At 32.7% G+C, this 19,506-nt stretch overlaps 4 protein-coding genes across 4 annotated transcripts; 2 read left to right on the forward strand and 2 right to left on the reverse strand.

The window, feature by feature from the left end:
* Window positions 1-8,989, reverse strand: LOC106719710 (ribosomal protein S6 kinase 2 beta-like). The gene is made up of 14 exons (XM_014514139.2): window positions 8,688-8,989; window positions 7,470-7,742; window positions 7,080-7,265; window positions 6,721-7,005; window positions 6,404-6,558; window positions 5,802-5,889; window positions 5,172-5,302; window positions 3,958-4,107; window positions 3,621-3,758; window positions 2,675-2,881; window positions 2,217-2,416; window positions 1,691-1,788; window positions 773-1,018; window positions 1-284 (listed from the first exon to the last, which is right to left on the reverse strand). Exons 1-14 carry the CDS (start codon window positions 8,742-8,744, stop codon window positions 174-176), a joined length of 2,325 nt encoding a protein of 774 aa, XP_014369625.2. The 5' UTR covers window positions 8,745-8,989; the 3' UTR covers window positions 1-173.
* A 258-nt stretch (window positions 8,990-9,247) lies between these two features.
* On the forward strand, window positions 9,248-12,202 carry LOC106719662 (organic cation transporter protein). Its single transcript, XM_014514055.2, has 7 exons — window positions 9,248-9,581; window positions 10,188-10,367; window positions 10,452-10,682; window positions 10,802-11,021; window positions 11,100-11,268; window positions 11,570-11,846; window positions 11,933-12,202. Exons 1-7 carry the CDS (start codon window positions 9,267-9,269, stop codon window positions 12,197-12,199), a joined length of 1,659 nt encoding a protein of 552 aa, XP_014369541.2. The 5' UTR covers window positions 9,248-9,266; the 3' UTR covers window positions 12,200-12,202.
* A 677-nt stretch (window positions 12,203-12,879) lies between these two features.
* Window positions 12,880-15,447, reverse strand: LOC106719634 (CAAX prenyl protease 1 homolog). Its single transcript, XM_014514010.2, has 2 exons — window positions 15,171-15,447; window positions 12,880-14,752 (listed from the first exon to the last, which is right to left on the reverse strand). Exons 1-2 carry the CDS (start codon window positions 15,258-15,260, stop codon window positions 13,514-13,516), a joined length of 1,329 nt encoding a protein of 442 aa, XP_014369496.1. The 5' UTR covers window positions 15,261-15,447; the 3' UTR covers window positions 12,880-13,513.
* A 402-nt stretch (window positions 15,448-15,849) lies between these two features.
* On the forward strand, window positions 15,850-16,648 carry LOC123721383 (partner of bursicon). Its single transcript, XM_045679985.1, has 3 exons — window positions 15,850-16,126; window positions 16,231-16,355; window positions 16,429-16,648. Exons 1-3 carry the CDS (start codon window positions 16,003-16,005, stop codon window positions 16,597-16,599), a joined length of 420 nt encoding a protein of 139 aa, XP_045535941.1. The 5' UTR covers window positions 15,850-16,002; the 3' UTR covers window positions 16,600-16,648.
* Window positions 16,649-19,506: the final 2,858 nt, after the last annotated feature.

A 19,506-nucleotide genomic window follows, 5' to 3' on the forward strand; every position in this document is an offset into this window, starting at 1 on the left:
ATAAATAATATTATTTTTTTTGATTAAATATAATACAAATACTCGAAAAGATTTTTCCGAAATAAATTGCTACAAAATTATACATATCTCTTTACATTTTCTTGTGTAGTCATATTGTGACATATAATTTGGCTTTAGAAAGTGTGGGGCAAGATGGTACAAGTTGGTATACCTTAGATCTGTGTGGGCGGGAAGCGACGCTGGGGCTTGATGCGGCGCTGGGCAAGTGTGGACTGTGTCACTGGACCCAGCACTTGAGGGGTCAACGGAGATGACGTCATCGCCTACGCAAAATGGACCAAATTTAAGTCACATTTGCTTGTAACTTAAAAACAATAACAAGAAATATGTGCTCCTTATTTACTAAAAAAATATTTATAAGTTGCTTTAACCATACTGTCACTACTCGGTAAGATTTTTTATGTTTTTGTGTTTATGTGGCGTCAAGAGTGGACTGTCATCTGTCAAATTTTTTATACGTCATTCTAACGATTTAAAATAATGTATTTAAAATTTTTTGTTCTAAATAATTTATGAATTATCTTTAAAAAATACTTATAACATTTTTTTTTAATTAAATTTAACAAAAGTTATTGCTATGACTACAGTCCATAGAGCACTGTGTATAAAATAAAATTAAGTGTTTTATATCTGTGATATATTTAGTACTATTTACATTCTTAATCATATCAACATATATTTTGAACAAAAGGTAGTTTTCTTTCCCTTTACTAATAGGATATAATATGTAGTTAGCAGTTAGTTTAGTTACCTGAAAGGTGAGGTCTACTGCGCGGCGCAGGTCGTCGAGTGGGGCGGGGGCGGGGGCGGGATGTGGGGCGGGGGCGGGGTGTGGGGCGGGGGCGAGGTCTGGGGGCGGGGCGGGGGCGCACAGCCACGCCTCACGCAGCAGGTCGGCGGCGCGGGGCCGCAGCGCCGGCTCCAGTGTCAACATGCGCCGCACGCTCGCCTTCGCCTCCGCTGATACAGACCGCCACGGACCCTCCGACAGTTCCACCTGAACAATATTATTATTAAATATATAAAAGAAAGTCGTGTTAGTTACACTATTTATAACTCAAGAACGGCTGAAAATTGACTGAAAATTGGTGGGCAGGTAGCTTAGAACCAGGAATAGGACATAGGATAATTTTTACCCCGTTTTCTGTTTTTTATTCCGCGCGGACGGAGTCGCGGGTAAAAGCTAGTTATTAAATAAAAACCTAAATCCTAAATAGAAAAATTATATTTTTCATTTGCCAATATCCCAATACTTCTCTCTGGTTGCCCTATATAAAGCGATTCGTACACAAGGCATAATAAATCTTCGAAAACCGGAGATTTTAATTACTTAGCGACACAGAGGTTCATACACAACGTACGTCGCTAATATTTCTATCTGTCATCACTAAAGATAGTCGCTCGCAACCTATTTGTCGAGTTCGACGATTCAACGTTATGTGTAGAGAGCGCGCGCAACGCGATTCTCGCAATGCAACCATGCAATATTAGTTTCCACGATTTAACTTGCCTAAATATAAGAAAAGTATTTTTGTATAACAATGTGGCAATTTTAAAGATCTCATCATTCGCAGCGAAATTTTCTTCTTTTTTACAAATAAAAAGTTTAATTCTGAAAGAAACTTAAGGTTTGTTTTATTTTTAATCAATATAGCGGTTTGTATTTTACCTTTCCAGATTCGATTCTTGCTAAAATAGCTTCAGGAGTATCGTCGCCGGTGGAAGCAAATGGAGTCCGGCCGGACAGCATTATGTACGCCAGCACACCTGTTATCATCAAAAGTAATAAAAAAAATATTTTCAAAAGGTAGAAAATACAAAAACAAAAATTAATAACAAATACGAAGACAAGAAAAAAAGACTATTTTATTAAAATGATTGAATCTCCTAAACTAACAACAGAAATAAATAAATAGGGCATTGAAACAAGATCTTAGTAATAATGTGTTCCTTCGAATTTTCAGCAATATCTATTGCTGGACTTGTACAAAAAATATACGCGTAAAGCACTAGCTGTCGCCCGCGACTCCGTCTGTGCGGATTTAAAAGAGTAGCCTCTGTGTTCTTCCAGACTATGTTCTACACCTGTGCCAAATTTCATCAAGATTCGTTGAACCGTTAAGGAGATTACCTTCAAACAAACATCCATCCATCTAAACATTCGCATTTATAATATAAGTATGATTTACATATACCTAAGCTCCATATATCGCAGGCGGCATCATATCCTGCGCGTTTGAGCACCTCGGGGGCTACAAAGTTGGCGGTGTAACATGGCGTCATCAGCAGACCATTCTCTGCGCGCAGCTGCTTCGCCAGACCAAAGTCCACCAGCCGGATGTCTTCAGCGCGTCTCTCGCAGCGCGCGAACAAAATGTTTGACGGCTTTATGTCTCTATACAACACCATATTTAATTATACAATGTGCTTAATGAGTAAGAGGCCAGATATAATCACTAAAATAACAAAGAAACCACTGCGTAAAAACAAGCAATAAGTTTACAAAGTGAGGAAAGAAGAACTGTATAGTTCTTCCCCATCAAATTCACTTTTTCTTCCGATCCTAATCCTTTATTTATAAAGAAAAAGGGGGGTTCAGATAAAGTGCGATATGCTGCTGCAGACTCTACCTTTGTTAATCTGTACATCTCACCTATGCACTACGGTGTGTCTGTGCAGATAGTGCACAGCCTGCAGCACGTTTCTGAGCAGCGGCGCAGCCTCGTGCTCAGGCAGGTGTCGACGCTGTGTGATGTACTCCAGCAGTTCACCGCCGCGACAAAGTTCTGTCACCGCCAGAATACGTCCCCCCTCCTCGTACACTCCGCGTAGTGTTACTATGTGCGGGTGTTGACTGTATCTGTGTACATAACATACATATATAAAATACTAGCTTTAACCCACGACTCCGTCCGCGCGGAATAAAAAAATAGAAAATGGGGTAAAAATTATCCTATGTCCGTTTCCTCGTTCTAAGCTACCTGCCCACCAATTTTCAGTCAAATCGATTCAGCCGTTCTTGAGTTATAAATAGTAACGAGTAGTAGTGTAACTAACACGACTTTCTTTTATATATATAGACATGTATGATATTAGCTGTCGTCCACAACTTTATCCCCATGGAATGAAAAAAAAAAATTAGCCTATTAGCTACCCCTCAGTGTAATCTACGTCTTTTCCAAACATAATAAAGATCTGTTTAGCCTCTCTAGAGTTAAGTGGTAACAAACAACATTAACTCATCTGATACAGACAGACATTTCGAGCATCTTTGATATGTCAACAAACTGATAACAGATCTAACATTGGGATGTCAATAACAATAATTAGTCGCGTAATTATGTGCAATTACAGTCAAAACCGTTTATAGCGACATCGTTTAGAACAACATATCGGTTAAATTGACCAAAATCAAAGGTCCTGGCTGAATGCTATTACATATCTTTCCTATTAATACCTGTCACCGGTTGTTACAACTATCGGTTTTTACGACTCAATATGAGTAGTCCCTTCGATGTCGTTATAACAGATTTTGACTGTATAATTTACTTGCTAAATATAAAAAGTCTTTATCAATATCTTAAAAAAAACTGGTATACCTTAATAAAATCTCAATCTCCTCACGTGGATCGTATTGCATTTTGTCCATAATTTTAACAGCATATTGTACTCTTGAAGTTTTGTGCTCACAGAGACGGACAACGGAAAAGGACCCTGTTCCTAATTCACCCATTAATCTAAAAAAAAAAACAGCAATATTTATATTTTTTTTTCAAAACTGCATTAAAAAGTATTTAGAGCAAACTGTTTTAACGTAAAAAAAAAAACTAAAACTAAAAAAAACTAAACTAAACTAACACTTTGACTAAAAAAAAAAATCTTTCAATTTGTCAATATCAATCTAACTTTGAGTGTCAGTATTCACTTGTAACTGACCTGTATTCATCAAAGAAATTATTTCTATTCACAAAACCAGACCAAAATTCTTCAGTTGATGTCTTCGCTTGCGGCGCGTGATTTTCATTTTGATTTACTACAGTTTTGTTGTCATCATTGAGCAAACAAGGAGCGACGAAACTGAAACCTCTGGAAAGAAAATATTTGATTATGTTTTAACATGCAAATGTTTTTATTTATATTCAATTTTAGACATTATGAGGTTTATTTAATAATAGCTGTCGCCCACGACTCTGTCAGCGCGTTATTAAAAAAAACTTTATAAATAGCCTATGTGTTCTTCTAGACTATGTTCTACAACCGTGCCAAATTTCATCAAGATTTGTTGGGCTATTCTGGAGATACCTTCAAACAAACATCCATCCATGCAAATGTTTGCATTTATAATATTAGTGAGATTATTTTAACGTTTCGTGGATTTTAAAGTATAAATAATAGTCACAGATGGCTTTATATTTAGATAATTTCATTCTAATAGTAAAAAACCTGTATCTAATTTAGTGAGAAATACTTATTGCTAAGGATATAATTTTTATACATTATCCACACACCTTATTAGGTTGTCACTAAAAAACGAATTTCCTTTGCAAACAGAAATGAATTTAATCTTTACTGTCTTATGTATTTATATCTAACGTTGTTTTATGCTTATATACATAAGTATATATAATCCAATTACTTGACATGCAAAGATTGAAAATATTTGCCAACATTTTAATACCAATATTATATAACGCAATGTGAAAGTGACTTTCCTCTAAACCAATAAATAAATCTATATATAAAATGAGTGAAGCTAAAATTGTGCACCCCTTATTAAGGAAATTGCCAGAATAAAATGTGACACAGTTGATTAATGTGGTGAAATTTTTGTTCAGATGTGAAAACGTTCTCACGAATATTCTAGGCCCTCAGTACTATTTTTAATACAAAAAATAACTATGGTTAAATTTCGAAAAATGGGCGACTACTACTATATTAAAAGATTGTTATCATTTTTTTAACCAACCCGCACTTGGCCAGCATGGTTGACTATGGCCTAGTCACCCCTAACTTAGGGTAGGTTCCGAGCCCCTCAGTGGGGACTCATAGTGAGCTGATGATATATTTTTTTCGACTTGTTAGTTGAAAGTTTTTTATACAGGTGTCTACAGTGAAAACCTATGGAAAATAAACATTTAAATTAACTTTACCTGAATAACTCATGTGCATTTGCCGATGCAGGCACTCCGGGGGAGTCACGCGGTGTTCTACATGTGAACTCTGAATCGAAGTAAAACGCGTCGTCAGCTCTCGACACTGCTGGTCGGAATGGTGGAATCACCTGCGAGAAAATACCAAATTATATGTAACAATAACATATATATAAAGTAATTGTAAAATAATACAACTTATCTGAGATCATACACTTGATACTACTAAAGTCTTTATTACATAGCTTGCGTCAATATGTAGTTTAAAGTATATCCTAGAATGATGGTTGTAATGTATGAATTTCAGACAGAATTCCTATTATCCTATCCTATCATCCTTTTGTTGTCGGAGGCCAAGGCCCACTTTGGGTCACTGCGTCACCCTAGTTACTTAGTTAGTTTATCCTATCATCTAACCTAAACCAAAAAAGTATTTTATCTAACTATATTAAATAAACAACTAGTGTTACATGATCAATCATCTTCATCTTCGCACAAATAAACTTTGATAAACATTGAGTTTATACAAATATTGTCTTTCACCAGAATCCACATCATTAACGTATATCATTTCCTTTGGAAAAATAAAGAACAACATATGTTACTATATTAATTAATATAAAAACATACCTCTTTCTTAACCAGTGCATCCCAATCAATACTTGTAAAGAATTCGTGGCTCTTTATATCTTCAATGCCGTTGGGTCCAGCACCTAATCTGTAATATATCACTGTTAATATGATTTTCTCACATCATATATTACACTAGGTGTTTCCCGCAACTTCGTCCTCTTGGAATTTAATAAAATCTAGTGTAAACACAGCTCTATAAAAACAAAAAGTTTTTTGTTGCCCTGGATATCATCGCAAATTTTGACGTTTTCAAGTGCCCAGATTACGAATATATTCATTAAAGTTCTCAATGTGTTCGTATTTTCATGGTTTTTGCATATTTTATATTTTAATTAATTATATAATTATTATTAAAAATCTAATTTTAATTATAATAAAGATTTAAAAAAATCAGAGCAAATCTAACAAAATCATTGATAGTTTCATGAATTGTATGCATAAATGGACCCAAAATGATTTTCATATCTAGGGTAACAAAATCACTGTAGACCAGTGTAATTTTAACCAATAGAAACCAGGGAAAGTGTACCTTCAGATTCTGAGCCTATTCAATACAAACAAACAATCAAATCTTTCCTTTTTAATAGAGATAGTCTTACCTATTCAGTGGATTACGTTTAAACAATGCACGGAGTAATGATTGAGCTTCTTCACTTAAATTTGATGGCATACCAAGTTTGGCTTTCAATATCTGTGTCATTGTCTCATGTCTTGTTGAACCATGGAATGGCAAGTTACCTGTTAGCATCTCAAACTGAAAGAAGTAACGATTTTTAATATTAAATATAAAAAAGATTTGAGGTTTAGAAATCGCAAGAAAAAATGCTTTTGATGAAATTAAAATATGTACTGTACAAAATTTAAAATAATACTTTTTTAGGTATAAATAATACAAATAAATATAAACATTACATACCATGAGCACACCAAAAGACCACCAATCTGCAGCAAATGAATGTCCTTTTCTATTAACAACCTCAGGTGCCATATATTCAACAGTACCACAGAAACTGTAAGCTTTATCACTACTAGAAGGAAGTTTTGAAAGGCCAAAATCGGTAAGAGCTATATGACCATCTGCGTCTAACAAAATATTTTCAGGTTTAAGATCCCTGTATATGATACCCAACTTATGAACATGTTCTAAGGCTAACGCTAGCTCCGCTAAATAAAACTTAACATCTTCTTCTGTAAACATAACCTAAAAAAATCATATAAATATTATTACTAATACACTGTAGACTAAAGCTCATTATCCTTTTAGATATATTTTACCTCTTTACTCAGTCGCGAAAATAGGTCGCCGCCTCGAAGGAAGTCCAGTATTAAATATAATTTGCCTGCAGTTTGGAAGGCGTAATGTAATTTAACAATAAATGGATGGCCCATTTCTACTAAAATATTTCTCTCCATTTTTGTACGTTCCCGATCTCTTACTTTTAATGTAGCCTTTTTAAGTACCTTAAACAAAAGTATTATAAGTATTAAAAATGGGAAATTCATCATCAATATATAAAACATATCAGTATATAAAATAAATTCAAAGCAAATGAGATTCTCAATACATAACTATAAATGTAAAGTCATTTTGGTCATTATAAAAGCATGATATATTTAGTATAAACATATTTTGGTTAATATCAAGGGAAGAAATAAATGGAATACCTTCATAGCGTAAAGAGTTCCAGTATCAGCACCACTAACTTTTCTTACTAAAAATACTTTACCAAAGGAACCTTCACCAAGGACTTTGAGCAATTCAAATTGTGATGGATCTGCCTTCTCATGGCCCTCCTTGACGACATCTTGTAGTTCCACTTCACGTTCATAACTGATATCACTTGAATCAAGGCTTTCTGTTGTCGAAGTTTGACGGGATTCAGCTAAATTTTCAACAACCATCGGAAGACTGTTTGTTGATTGGGTGCTGAGGCCTCGCTGCATGTAAACATTATGTTTCATTTAATTGAATACTTAAATATAGAAAAAGTATTAACTTCAATTCATTCAGCACATTGCCATAGTTTCCTCAGATTTCTACGCATTGTCTATACTTTTAAACTAATCTATTGTTATTAGTAAAATTATCTTCTGACTTAAGATAAACCTAATACACTAATAATGTTTTTAAATAAATTAATTTACAATTCCTGATGCACTCTAATCACTTTTAAAGGAATTTATATAAATATGACTACCTTAAAAGCTGTATTTGCTTGTACTTTAGGAAACTAAAGACAACTGAGACATAGTTACTTTGACATAGCACTTGTTTATGCATAAAGTAAAGTGATGTAAACATATTCTATGGCTTCTTTATTAAATTTCAAATACCTTTATAACATGCCACTGCATTTATCATAAAGTCCTCACACACCACTTTTATAGCTTACCTTGAATCTAAATTTAAAACATAGTTTGTAGGTATCTTAAGTCAAAAATGTCAGGAAATAGATTTTTATATAATAATGGCAGTTTAAGTATATAATATGTCAACAGTGTAGATTTAGAAGAGTTTATTATGTCCCTGTATTATGGTAAGTTAATGTTTTAACATATTCTATAATTTGAAGAAACTTAAATGTAAGCAGTTCTGACCTAACATGTTATATATAGTAAAACATTGAAACAATTTAGCAAGAGAAGAAAAACTATGAATGCATAATATAAATAGATATGAAGTTCTGTGGAAGATCTAATTTTTTTAGACAATAATTTGATAATCTAACCCATTGAGGAAAAGTTTTAAATATAATTTCTATCTAATTTTTTACAAGTGATAATATTTAAAACAAGGTGTTGAGTATATCTCTTACATAGTATGTTAAAATTCATATATGAATGATAAAATAAAAGGAAAAGTTACGTTGAATACATTACTACCATGTTATCACCAACATTCTGCATTCGCCAAGGATCGGAGGAATTGGCCAAAGGCATGTTTTCTGTCTTCCAGAAGCAAACATTCAGTAAAAAATGTGATTTGAATTAAAATAGTGGATAATACTGCAAACTAAGGCAATCAATTTGTATTTCGAAGCTCGGGTGGTATCATAAATAAAATATTAAAACTAGACTAAAGAACGATTCTTTTGCCGATTATTTGATTGTCACTTTGTCATTTCATGATCATTCATTGGTTACTTAAATTTCGTACGTCACAGACAACAGACAGACAAGTCATAGTGTACTTGTGAACAGAAAATATTATAAATATATTTTAAAGTAAAGTAAAACATTCGTTGCGGAAAACCTACGGAACTAATTTCTTGTAACGGAAACAGCAATTTTTTTGAAATGAAAAATTTATTGCCATGGCACATTGAATTTTATTTCTGGCTAGACTATATCAAAAAATTTAAAGAAAGATAAATAGTAGATCCTGAATTTGAAAGAAGCTATGAAAGTGACAACCTTTCAGGTTTTTTGGGAAAAGCACATAGTAATGTTTTATTATTATTAATGACATTTTCAAAATATCATTCATTTAGCAGAATATTTTACGTATACTCGATTATGAGAAATTTTTTTAAAAAGAATTCTGAAACATACGTGCCAATCGAAAAAGCAAATGTTGATAACATAACAAGTAGAATTATAGGCGATTTCGGAAGATGGCAGTTAAAGATAAGCATACTCATGTCGTTAATAAAGCTACCGATGGCTTGGTATCAGTTAAACATAATATTTATGGCACCACCGCAACAATTTTGGTGTGCAAAGCCACCAGCTTTTGAGAAATACACTGACGAAGAATGGCGTAAAATTAGCGTGCCAGTAAGCAGAAACCACACATGTATATAAAACATAAAAAAGTAGAACTGTACCATAGCGAAATGTCGTGTTTAATTTTCACCATTTTTGGCTTTTAGCTTATAGTAGTGATTTTAGCTCTTGTTACGACAGCTCACAGGCACAAGTTGATAAAAAAAACTGATGACTGACTGGAGTTGCAGACACTCCATCGCGGTAAGACGCGACTAGTCGCTTGGTAAATAGGGGCCTTGAGAGATTACGGATTTTCGGCAGAGTGAGCGTCGCTAGCGCAGCGTTTAAGCACCAGACTTCCAGACTACAGGTTCGGGTTCGATCCCGGCATGTACCAACGTGTTTCTCGATTTTCGAATTTCATATGTATGTATGTACATTTGTCCGACGTTTCTACGGTGATGTAACACGCACATGTATATGTATATGGAAAAAATTAAGTATTTGTGTGAAGCGAGCATTTTTAACTGTGGCTTAGTCAATATTAACAATTAGCCTATGAGCTGACGTGATATTTCAATTAGTACCCACAGTTTTCATTACTTTCATATCGCTTTTCTTTGATATGTCGCTAATTATCAAGTAATGAGCTTGTGTAATGTAATATTGTTTTAGGTAATAATGGAGTATCCATGTCTTATATTTGATCCGGATATTCTTTTAATTGCACCAAAAATGGACAGACATATAATACCTTTGGTGGCATGTCAAAAATTTGTTTACGATAAAACCTTTTTCAAACGAACTCTCACTTCAGACTTTGGTTTAGTATGCACAAAACGATGGTACATTAACGTGAGTAACTTATAATTTTAGTTTATTAGGTCTAAATGTGTCGTTTGTTGTATTATTTTTTATTTTAATAATAATAATTCTCAGATGAGCCAATGTGTGATGATGACCGGAATAGTAGTAGGGGGTTTAGTTTTCGGAAGCATAGCTGATAAATATGGTCGCAAGAAGCCTCTTATGCTAGCTATTGTAATTCAAGCAACGGGCAGTTATTTAGTATCATTCGCACCTTACTACTGGACATTCCTTGTGGTATGGTTTATTTTAGCGTTCGGGTGTGGTGGAATTGCAATAATTTCATTTGTAATTTGCATGGAGGTACGTAAATAGTTTTTGAGAGTATTATCTTACGATATGTTTTCTTGAAACACGAAGAAAATAATTTAATGCAAATGGATTTGAAGAAATTGAACAATATTGAATTTTGTTTCCAACAGGTAGTCAGTGGAAGGTGGCGTACATACATTCCTGTAGTATACCAGCTACCTTTTGGACTGGGGAATGTTGTATTAGCTCTTCTTTCATATTGGTTAAGAGATTGGAGAAAAATAGAATTCGCTTTAGCAACAGTATCATTAATATACCTGCTTTATTGGTTTTGGCTACCGGAATCGCCGAGGTGGTTACTGGCGGTTGGGAAATATGACGAAGCTGTGGGTACGAAATTTTAAACATTTTTTGTTTTGTATTACTTTGTATGGATTACATCTTGAAAGTAATTTTGTGTTTTTGTAGAAGTATTTAAGAAGATTGTACTAGAAAACAAGAGAGACGTTGGTGACATTCGCGCAATCGTAGCTTTATTACCTAAGAAAAAGAAAAATGACAAGTTACATTTACAATTCTCTGATTTAATGAAATCCAAGAATATGAGACGCAAAACAATAATTCTTTCATTGATATGGTAATAAAATTTACGTGTCTTCGGTAGTAGTCGGTTGGTTAGATTAGATGTTACAAATGTGAAAACCGTCATTTTTTATATACTAACCCTCGTGATGGGAGGCCTTCAGGAGGGAAAAGAGTATTGTTTGGTGCAACTTCCCCTTCTAATATTGCTAACTTGAAAAAAGTCGCCTTACATACAACAGTATTATACTGTGGAAGGCCTATGTACTTCAGTGGACTTGCACAGTTATGATAACAGATTTATACTCTAAAAAACTTGTTTATAGATTTTATATATTTTTTTAACTTTGTTGCAGGTTCTTTACGGGGCTGTCGTACTTTACATTTTCTCAATATCTTGGGTTGATTGGATCGAGTATATTTCTATTAGTTTCAATGAGTGGCATTATTTCGATACCCGGCGGTTTATTGTGCTTGTTTATTTTAGCAAAACTTGGACGGAAAACTACTTTAAATTTGTTTCAAATTCTTGCAACCGTATGCTTTTTTGCCATATATATTTTCCCGAAGGAGGATGCGAAAAAAGCCGGTATAAGATTATTTTTTGCTGGGTTAGGATTCGCAGCGATAGCGGTAAGTTTAATTGACTACGGAACTAGTTGAAACAATTAAATTTATGGGAATAAGATCTTTTAACGTCTTATACCACGAATTTTCAGGGTACAGTACCAGCTTTATATTTGTATACTGGTGAATTATTCCCTACAGTGGGACGAAACGTAGGTGTTGGTGGAGTAACAACATTTGCACGTATTGCGTCAATGATAGCACCGCTTCTTGTCCATTTAGATGTTTACATACCAGGTCTGCCCTTATTGTTAGTTATATTTATTTCTGCAGGCCAAATATTTCTTGTATTTCCACTTCCTGAAACTAGAAATAAACCGATACCTGATTCCTTAGAGGAAGCTGAACAATTTCGTTGAAGAACGAAATAAAACTTTTAACAATAAACATTAGTTTTGGTTTCGCATTTCGTATTTTTAAAAAGTAATAAAATGTTGCTAGTCATAACTCACAGTGACATGAATATTTGTGACAAACGCCGTCGTATCATCGGCAAAATTTGTACCCCTATTGGACGTAAAATACACAAAAAATCTCATACTAATTTTAACATAAAGGACGATGACGATACGAAGGCGCTTGTCGCAAATATTTGGGCTAGGCCCACTATTTGCAAATTCAACACAGGTTCATTTTGTTACGACAAATGGTGGTCTAACAATTTTTTTTTCTAAATCTGTTAAAAAAATTTAACTGTGGCGTTTATTTTTGATAATCGTATGTTGGTATATATATTATGTTTCGGAAAAATTTTGGTCACATTAATTTTTTTTAGAATTTTTATGCCTCATAACTACACTTTTTTTATTTATTTATTATTGTTGTAATATTAAGTTAATTTAATTAGCAATATAAAAGTGGAAGATATGTTGGACTTTTTTTTCTCCTCTTAACTATCAATACATGCAATAAAGTACAGATCATTTGATTTTTTAGTTCAAATTAACCTGTTCCAATAAGAGAATGAGGAAATTATTTTTATTTATAAAATCACTAAAACAATATGTAAATAGGGATGACGATGTTAAAACACTACATATGCCATACGATTTTTGCATTTATTTCATAAATAAGTAAATGTTGTGCACAATAATAGACATAGGGACTGTTTCATGATGTCCAAGTACTAGATAACTAACAAATTATCTGACACAATACTTCCTGTCAAAATAGTTTGCATTCCACAGCTTATTTGAACATTGTGAAATGTCAACGACTTAATTTGCCAAATAGGTTCAAAGTAGCTTATTCAGAACCTTCTTGGGACATTGTGAAACAGACCCTTTATTAAAATGTACTAAGTAACTGTTTAGTTCATATAACTTGCATATACTTCCCAGTTACATGTAGAGGTATGAAGACATATCTGAGATCAGACACACACATATATTTAGGAAGGCAATAAATTTAATATTAAATGTATACATACATTTCCTAAATTGCTTAGAGCAAAGCTTGGCTTTTTGGTTTGCTTCTGGGCATTAGGTGCCCAAAAAATTACATCTTAATTGTCTCTTTACATTCATTAAAATAAGAGCAAAACATTGTCTTGAAAATATCTATTAATAGTATACAATGTACATGATAAATATACATCAAGATATAAAAAGTATTTAATGTAGTTGTACTATTTAAAATGCATTCGAAATATAAATTGTAAAATATAATATGAATTAATCTTTCTTTTCATTAGCAATTTTGGTATTAATGTTTTCTATTCTATGGAGCAATGTCGGATGAGAGTGGTACCATGCTGAATACAGTTTGTCATAGATGGGATAATCCAAGTTGTCCTTACCTAACTTGATTAGAGCAGACCTAAGTTCAGTAGCATATTTAAGGTTAATAGCAAAATTATCAGCCTCAAACTCAAATTTCCTAGAGAGTGCTGTTGCGAAATATGACAATAATGAATTATAGGGAGCTAGAATCAACTGTAAGATAACTAACAAACCTATTATAATTGGCTCCTGTTGAGGTGGAAAACCGATTGCAGTATACAACAAAGAGTATTTGAAAAGAATACCAAATGCTGTGAATAACAATAATAAGTTGACTTCAGTTAGGGCAATAGATTTATAAATGTGGCTGCAACTCCAATGTCCAAGTTCATGAGCCAAAATTCCTAATATTTCATCATCAGTACACCCAGTAGTAACATTCTTTGTTTTATCATGGCTTTCTAACAGTGTGTCGAACAAAACAATTCTCTTAGCACCTAAAAGTCCACTGAAATATGCATTGCTATGTGCTGATCTCTTTGAACCTTTAACAATATAAATTTGAGATAAGGGGAAATTTAGCTTAGAAGCCAAGTCCTCAATTCCTTTTCTGAGCGCATTATCTGGTAGAGGTACAAACTTGTCAAATAGTGGTGCAATAACTGTTGGGTATAGTGCAAGAAGTAACAGAGTTGTCACTGTTGTGAACAGCCACAGCCAAACAACAAACATATTTCCTCCCAACATAATAATGTATAATGCAATTGATATTATAGGCAGAGTGATGACAAGGCCCAGTAACAGTGATTTCAACTGATCCTTTACAAAGAAGAGAGCTGTTTGTTTATTAAATCCATGATTTTCCTCTAACACAAATGTTGCATAAATTTTAATAGGCATATTCATAATGAAATTAAATAGAGTTACAAATGTCATGAATATACAGGTGATAATGATTTCTTGATCAGATGTTATATTAAAAGCTTCTGCTATCATTTCTGATTTGTGCCAAGCAACATAAATCCAGCGTTTGTACAGAATCACTGATATTAAAATTATATTGTACAGTTCTTTGGCTATTTTGAACTTTGATTTATCAATACCATAAAGGCGGGCCTTCTTTATAGATTCTTCATTTATCATCTCCTTCAACTCATCAGGTATGGTTTTATTTGTATGGTATATTTTCAACTGAAAAGAACAAATCAATAAAGTTAATCAATATTAATGAATTCTGAACATAAGAAAAATATGATGGATTTATAGTAATGGGTGTATGAAGTTAAAAAATTAAAGTAATGTTCTAAGGTATCTTCTAGTACAATACATTTTTTTCTAAATAAATAAGCAGTTGCTTTTGGTTTTTACTCTATAATTAAGGTATAATTTGTAAAACACTTGTGCAATAAAAAACGTGTGCAGATCACATGAAGATTACTATATCACCGTCTTAACATAATAACTGACTTGGTACGGTAACCATACCACGTAGTGATATATTTTTATAATTTTATATACATATACAGTTTTTTACTTTGAAGACCATAAGGTACATTATCTAGTTTGTCAATAAGTGATCAATAATATTTTATGTTAAAATTAATATTACCTGCCGCAATGTGAGGTACAATTCCCATAAGTATTCTGCCCAAGAAAATAATAAAATCAACCAAACAATTAAATCTTCACCCGAAACCATGTTGTAAGATAAAAAAGAACCGCAACTTAATAAATAGGTTATAACTACGACGTAGATACTAAGTTTCCAAAGATCTTAATACTATATCAGCAAATATTGAAAACTATTAGCAAAGACAAATACAAAAATCCAATTCCACTCCATTCAGATTCCAATCGACTGTAATAAAATCAATTTAATGCAATTGCAAAGAGTAGAAGATGTGATGATGTTGAAATTTTAACTCAATTTTAACTCTTAAACTCCATACAGATTAAATATGACTCATAAAACAGTTTTTTGCCTGCTTGTTTATTTAATATTTTTAGTATTTTCACGAATAATGTATTAAATATGTAGATACAATTTTAAAACAATTTTGTAGTTATAAGTCGGCTAAGCAATTTATTTAAAAAGGTATTCGTTACTTCAAGAAGGTAAAGCTTGATTAAAAACGTTATTTACTTTCGCTTTAAATAACGAAACTCTGCAGGAAATACGAAAAAGAAAGAATTGTAAATCTACTTTCTTGTAATTGATTAAAGTGTTGTTGAGTACCAAAGAGCTGAGTACAAGACTTTGTACTTTAGCTTTTGATCGCCTGCTGTTAATGATGTAAAGGGGTAGATTTCTGTTTAATTTTCTTGCACAAATATGCGGCAACTCTTTGGTATAAAAACTAAGTCTACTCCTTCTTTAAGCATAGTCTCACTTAGCCCATTGAAGGATTTACAACAATTAATTTCTTTGACTTTCTTGTAAAATGACTTTTTTAAGCTCCATTAATTATTTGATTTTTGCAATCCATTGCCTAATATTTATTACTGTAAGCATAAGGGCCGATGAAAATTGTGAAACATTCCCAACTGAAATACACGTAACCAAAGGTAATTTGAGAAGCAATTCTTCCAAAGTACACAACATTTTTAACACGCCAGCAACGTGAAACAAATTAAATGTTAGATGATACTAATTTTTTCTTGATTTTCAGAGGAATATGATGAAATAGGGTCATTGGTCAGATCATGTAGTGGTGAAGTCACTGTAAACAAATGTGAAGGTATTTGCAGAAGTCAGATTCAACCATCTGTCGTAACTGCCACGGGTTTTCTAAAGGTATATTTCGTAATTTGCTTATTTAATTGTATTTTACTATTTACTACTAATACCAACAATTTATGCATTTTAGGAATGTTTTTGCTGTAGAGAGAATTACCTTCGAGAGCGAATTGTTACTCTAACCCACTGTTATGACCCTGATGGTCTGAGACTGGAAGATGAAGATCGCGCCACAATGGAGGTCCGTTTGCGGGAGCCAGATGAATGCAAATGCCACAAGTGTGGAGATTACAGTCGTTAAGAAATCAAAATGTCGAGACAAATATAAATGATGACAAAAAATTATCTTGGCCCTGGAAAATGATCTTTGAATAATTATATATTTTATGTTTATTTAAGTTAGATTAAGTACTCATTTATTTGTAATTTGTAATTGGTCTGGGTCTAAAGTAATAATGATGGATACAATCTTCAATACATGTTTATGCAAAATTTTGACCTAAATGATGTGAAAATATTAAACAATCGTAACAATAATTACAAGAAAATTATCAGTAATAAATTATTTGATTTAACAACCTCTTTTCTTTACCTGAAATGTTATACTTAAACTTAGGGATAATGCTATAGTTGTTGGAGTTTTCCTATTTTAGATACCTATCGAAACGGAGGCTTAAAATTTTCGTCCTAGTAACATTCTAAACCGGAAGTGGTAAAGCGACTTGGAAAAAGAACAGGGAAGACTAGACCTATATTGATTACATTTTTAACCATGGGAAAGAAGATACATCTGTTGAAAAACAAAAAATATTTAAAGGACACTATATATTATATCAAGGAAGATTTTCCGCCAGAAGTACTGGAAAAAAGAAAACAATTAAAAGAACAATTACAAATGGAAAAAGATAAAGGAAATAAAGCAATAATTCAATATGATCGCCTGGTCATATTAAACAACAACATAGAAAATAAAAAGCAAACGTACAAACGCAATATGGCACTGTCGCCAGAACAAATAGAAACAAGTGTGAAGAAAAATTCTAATGAACAAGTAGATAATAGTAATAAACGCAAGACGAAGAAAAATAAAATAAAATCATAAAAAAAGGAGAATACTCTTCTACACAAAACTTGAAGCAGAAATGTCACACTAATTATATGTAAAGAAAAAATAAGTAAGAAATATAGCAAGCAGGCACGCCGCTCCATACCCATCTCCCCCAGTACGGCTTGTCACCGCGGGGGCAGTAGACTGTAACCCTCCAATAGAATAAGAGTAAAACAACTTATTATATTATGATTTTATACTGATCATTATCATAAATAACTTGAATTTCATACACCTAAGGATTAAATTACACAGTTAGCAATACAGTTTTAATTTAATGGTAGAAATGTAAAAAAAAATCAGTTATTTTAACTTAACTAGCTATTGGAGGAGGCTTTAACCGCATTAGGCGGTACTTACAATTAAAAATAAACTAGAAACTTTATATTTAAAAATGTTGTTCATTACTTAAGTAAAGGGTTTTTGTAATGATAATGTTATTAGTGCATACTTTATATTTGGCATAATGTTTAGTCACTGTTATTAATTTTTTTTTGCTTAGCAATTGCACATGTACTATATCTAAAAATGAAATGTTTTATAAGTATTCTATGTAAAACTTGTAAATTGTAAGGAATGAATAAAGCTTATTATTATTATTATTATTATTAACATTCTAAACCAATAAATACTGACTTCTTGTTTTATAATTATTTTTTCAAAACCTAAGTACAGTACAAGTGTATTACAGTTTATGTCATCTTAAAACTGTTGTATTTTGTTTTGATGGAAAATATAGATCAAACTTTGAACAAATGTCTAATGTGTTCAAAATTTGATCTATTGCATATTTTACTAAATTGTACTTAATGATATTTAAATCTAAAAGAATATATTCTCCTCCTCTAACGTGTACTTATTTTTAAATTAAACTGACATGTACATAGAAAATGTTGTTTTTAATAACAAACGGAAACAAGCTATCTAAATCAGCAAAAATCTTATGTGTATTCCGTAACATCGTGGGTATTCTGTACTGTAAGTCAATCATCATAATCAAAATACCCTTGCCGCTACCGAGGGTCGGCACGGCACGGTATACTTTTCCATATATCTCTAAGCCGTCATATCTTAATACAAGTTGTGAAATTGGTTTATTCATGGAATATTTTATTAAATTGTATTGAATAGCTGCCAAAGGAGTAGCGGGCTAGAAAAATTCTTTTTTTTTATTTCAAAGAGAAAGCTTACCAACATGTGGTGCATCTTTCTGATGAAAAACTAATAAATAGTTGATTCTCTAGAGGCTAGGGGGTTAGGTGACCACCTTGCCCACCCTAGAATACTTCCATAGCTGCGGCCTTATAGGCTCTATTACTGTTTATTTTATCGCCATACTCAGAATCGCTCAACGGTGACTTAAGCAATCTCCTGATGTATATTTTCCATACTAAATCATATAAGACATCCTCGTGACTATATTTAACAAATGACAATACTACAGTCTCATTCATTAAGATTAGCGGAAAATAAGCACTATTGCTTACTGTCATAAATCTAGCAACTCTTTAACTTAGCCGTATGGATGCAGCGTCATTTGTTTGCGTTTTGGTTTGGACTACCTTGGAAAATCTTCTTTTTGCAACAAAGTAAAACGGATGACTTTCTGTTTTCAATTATTTGCCGGCCTCGATTCGGGCACTCTTTATCGGTATTCTAAATAACTCCTTTCTGTTAATGTTGGCTTAAAGTATTACAGAATTAAAAGGAGTTGAAAGAGCTACTTATATTTTATTTCACAATACTTAAAATATAAATATATAAAACTGTAATACTCTGCCACGCTATAAATATCCTGCGGTGCTATTTTATTTTTCAGAGGTTCAGAATCATATTTTTTTTAAAAGGGAATGGGGCAAGCAAGCGGCGGTAATGCTAAAGCAATCATCGACGCAACACTAGAAGAACTGCCGATGCGTTGCCAGTCTTTAAGAAAATATGCGCTCACTTCTTGAACCTGGCAAAGAGTTTCCCGAAGAGCTTCGAATTCTTTAAATTTGAAACAGAAATTTAACAGAATTAGTAAACAATGCTATGTTTTTTTAATTTTAACATATGCTAACTATGCACTAAATTCACCCTCTTGTCTGTTGCTTTCTG

This window comes from Papilio machaon, chromosome 11 (assembly GCF_912999745.1).
Source record: "Papilio machaon chromosome 11, ilPapMach1.1, whole genome shotgun sequence".
In the NCBI taxonomy this organism is placed as follows: domain Eukaryota; kingdom Metazoa; phylum Arthropoda; class Insecta; order Lepidoptera; family Papilionidae; genus Papilio; species Papilio machaon.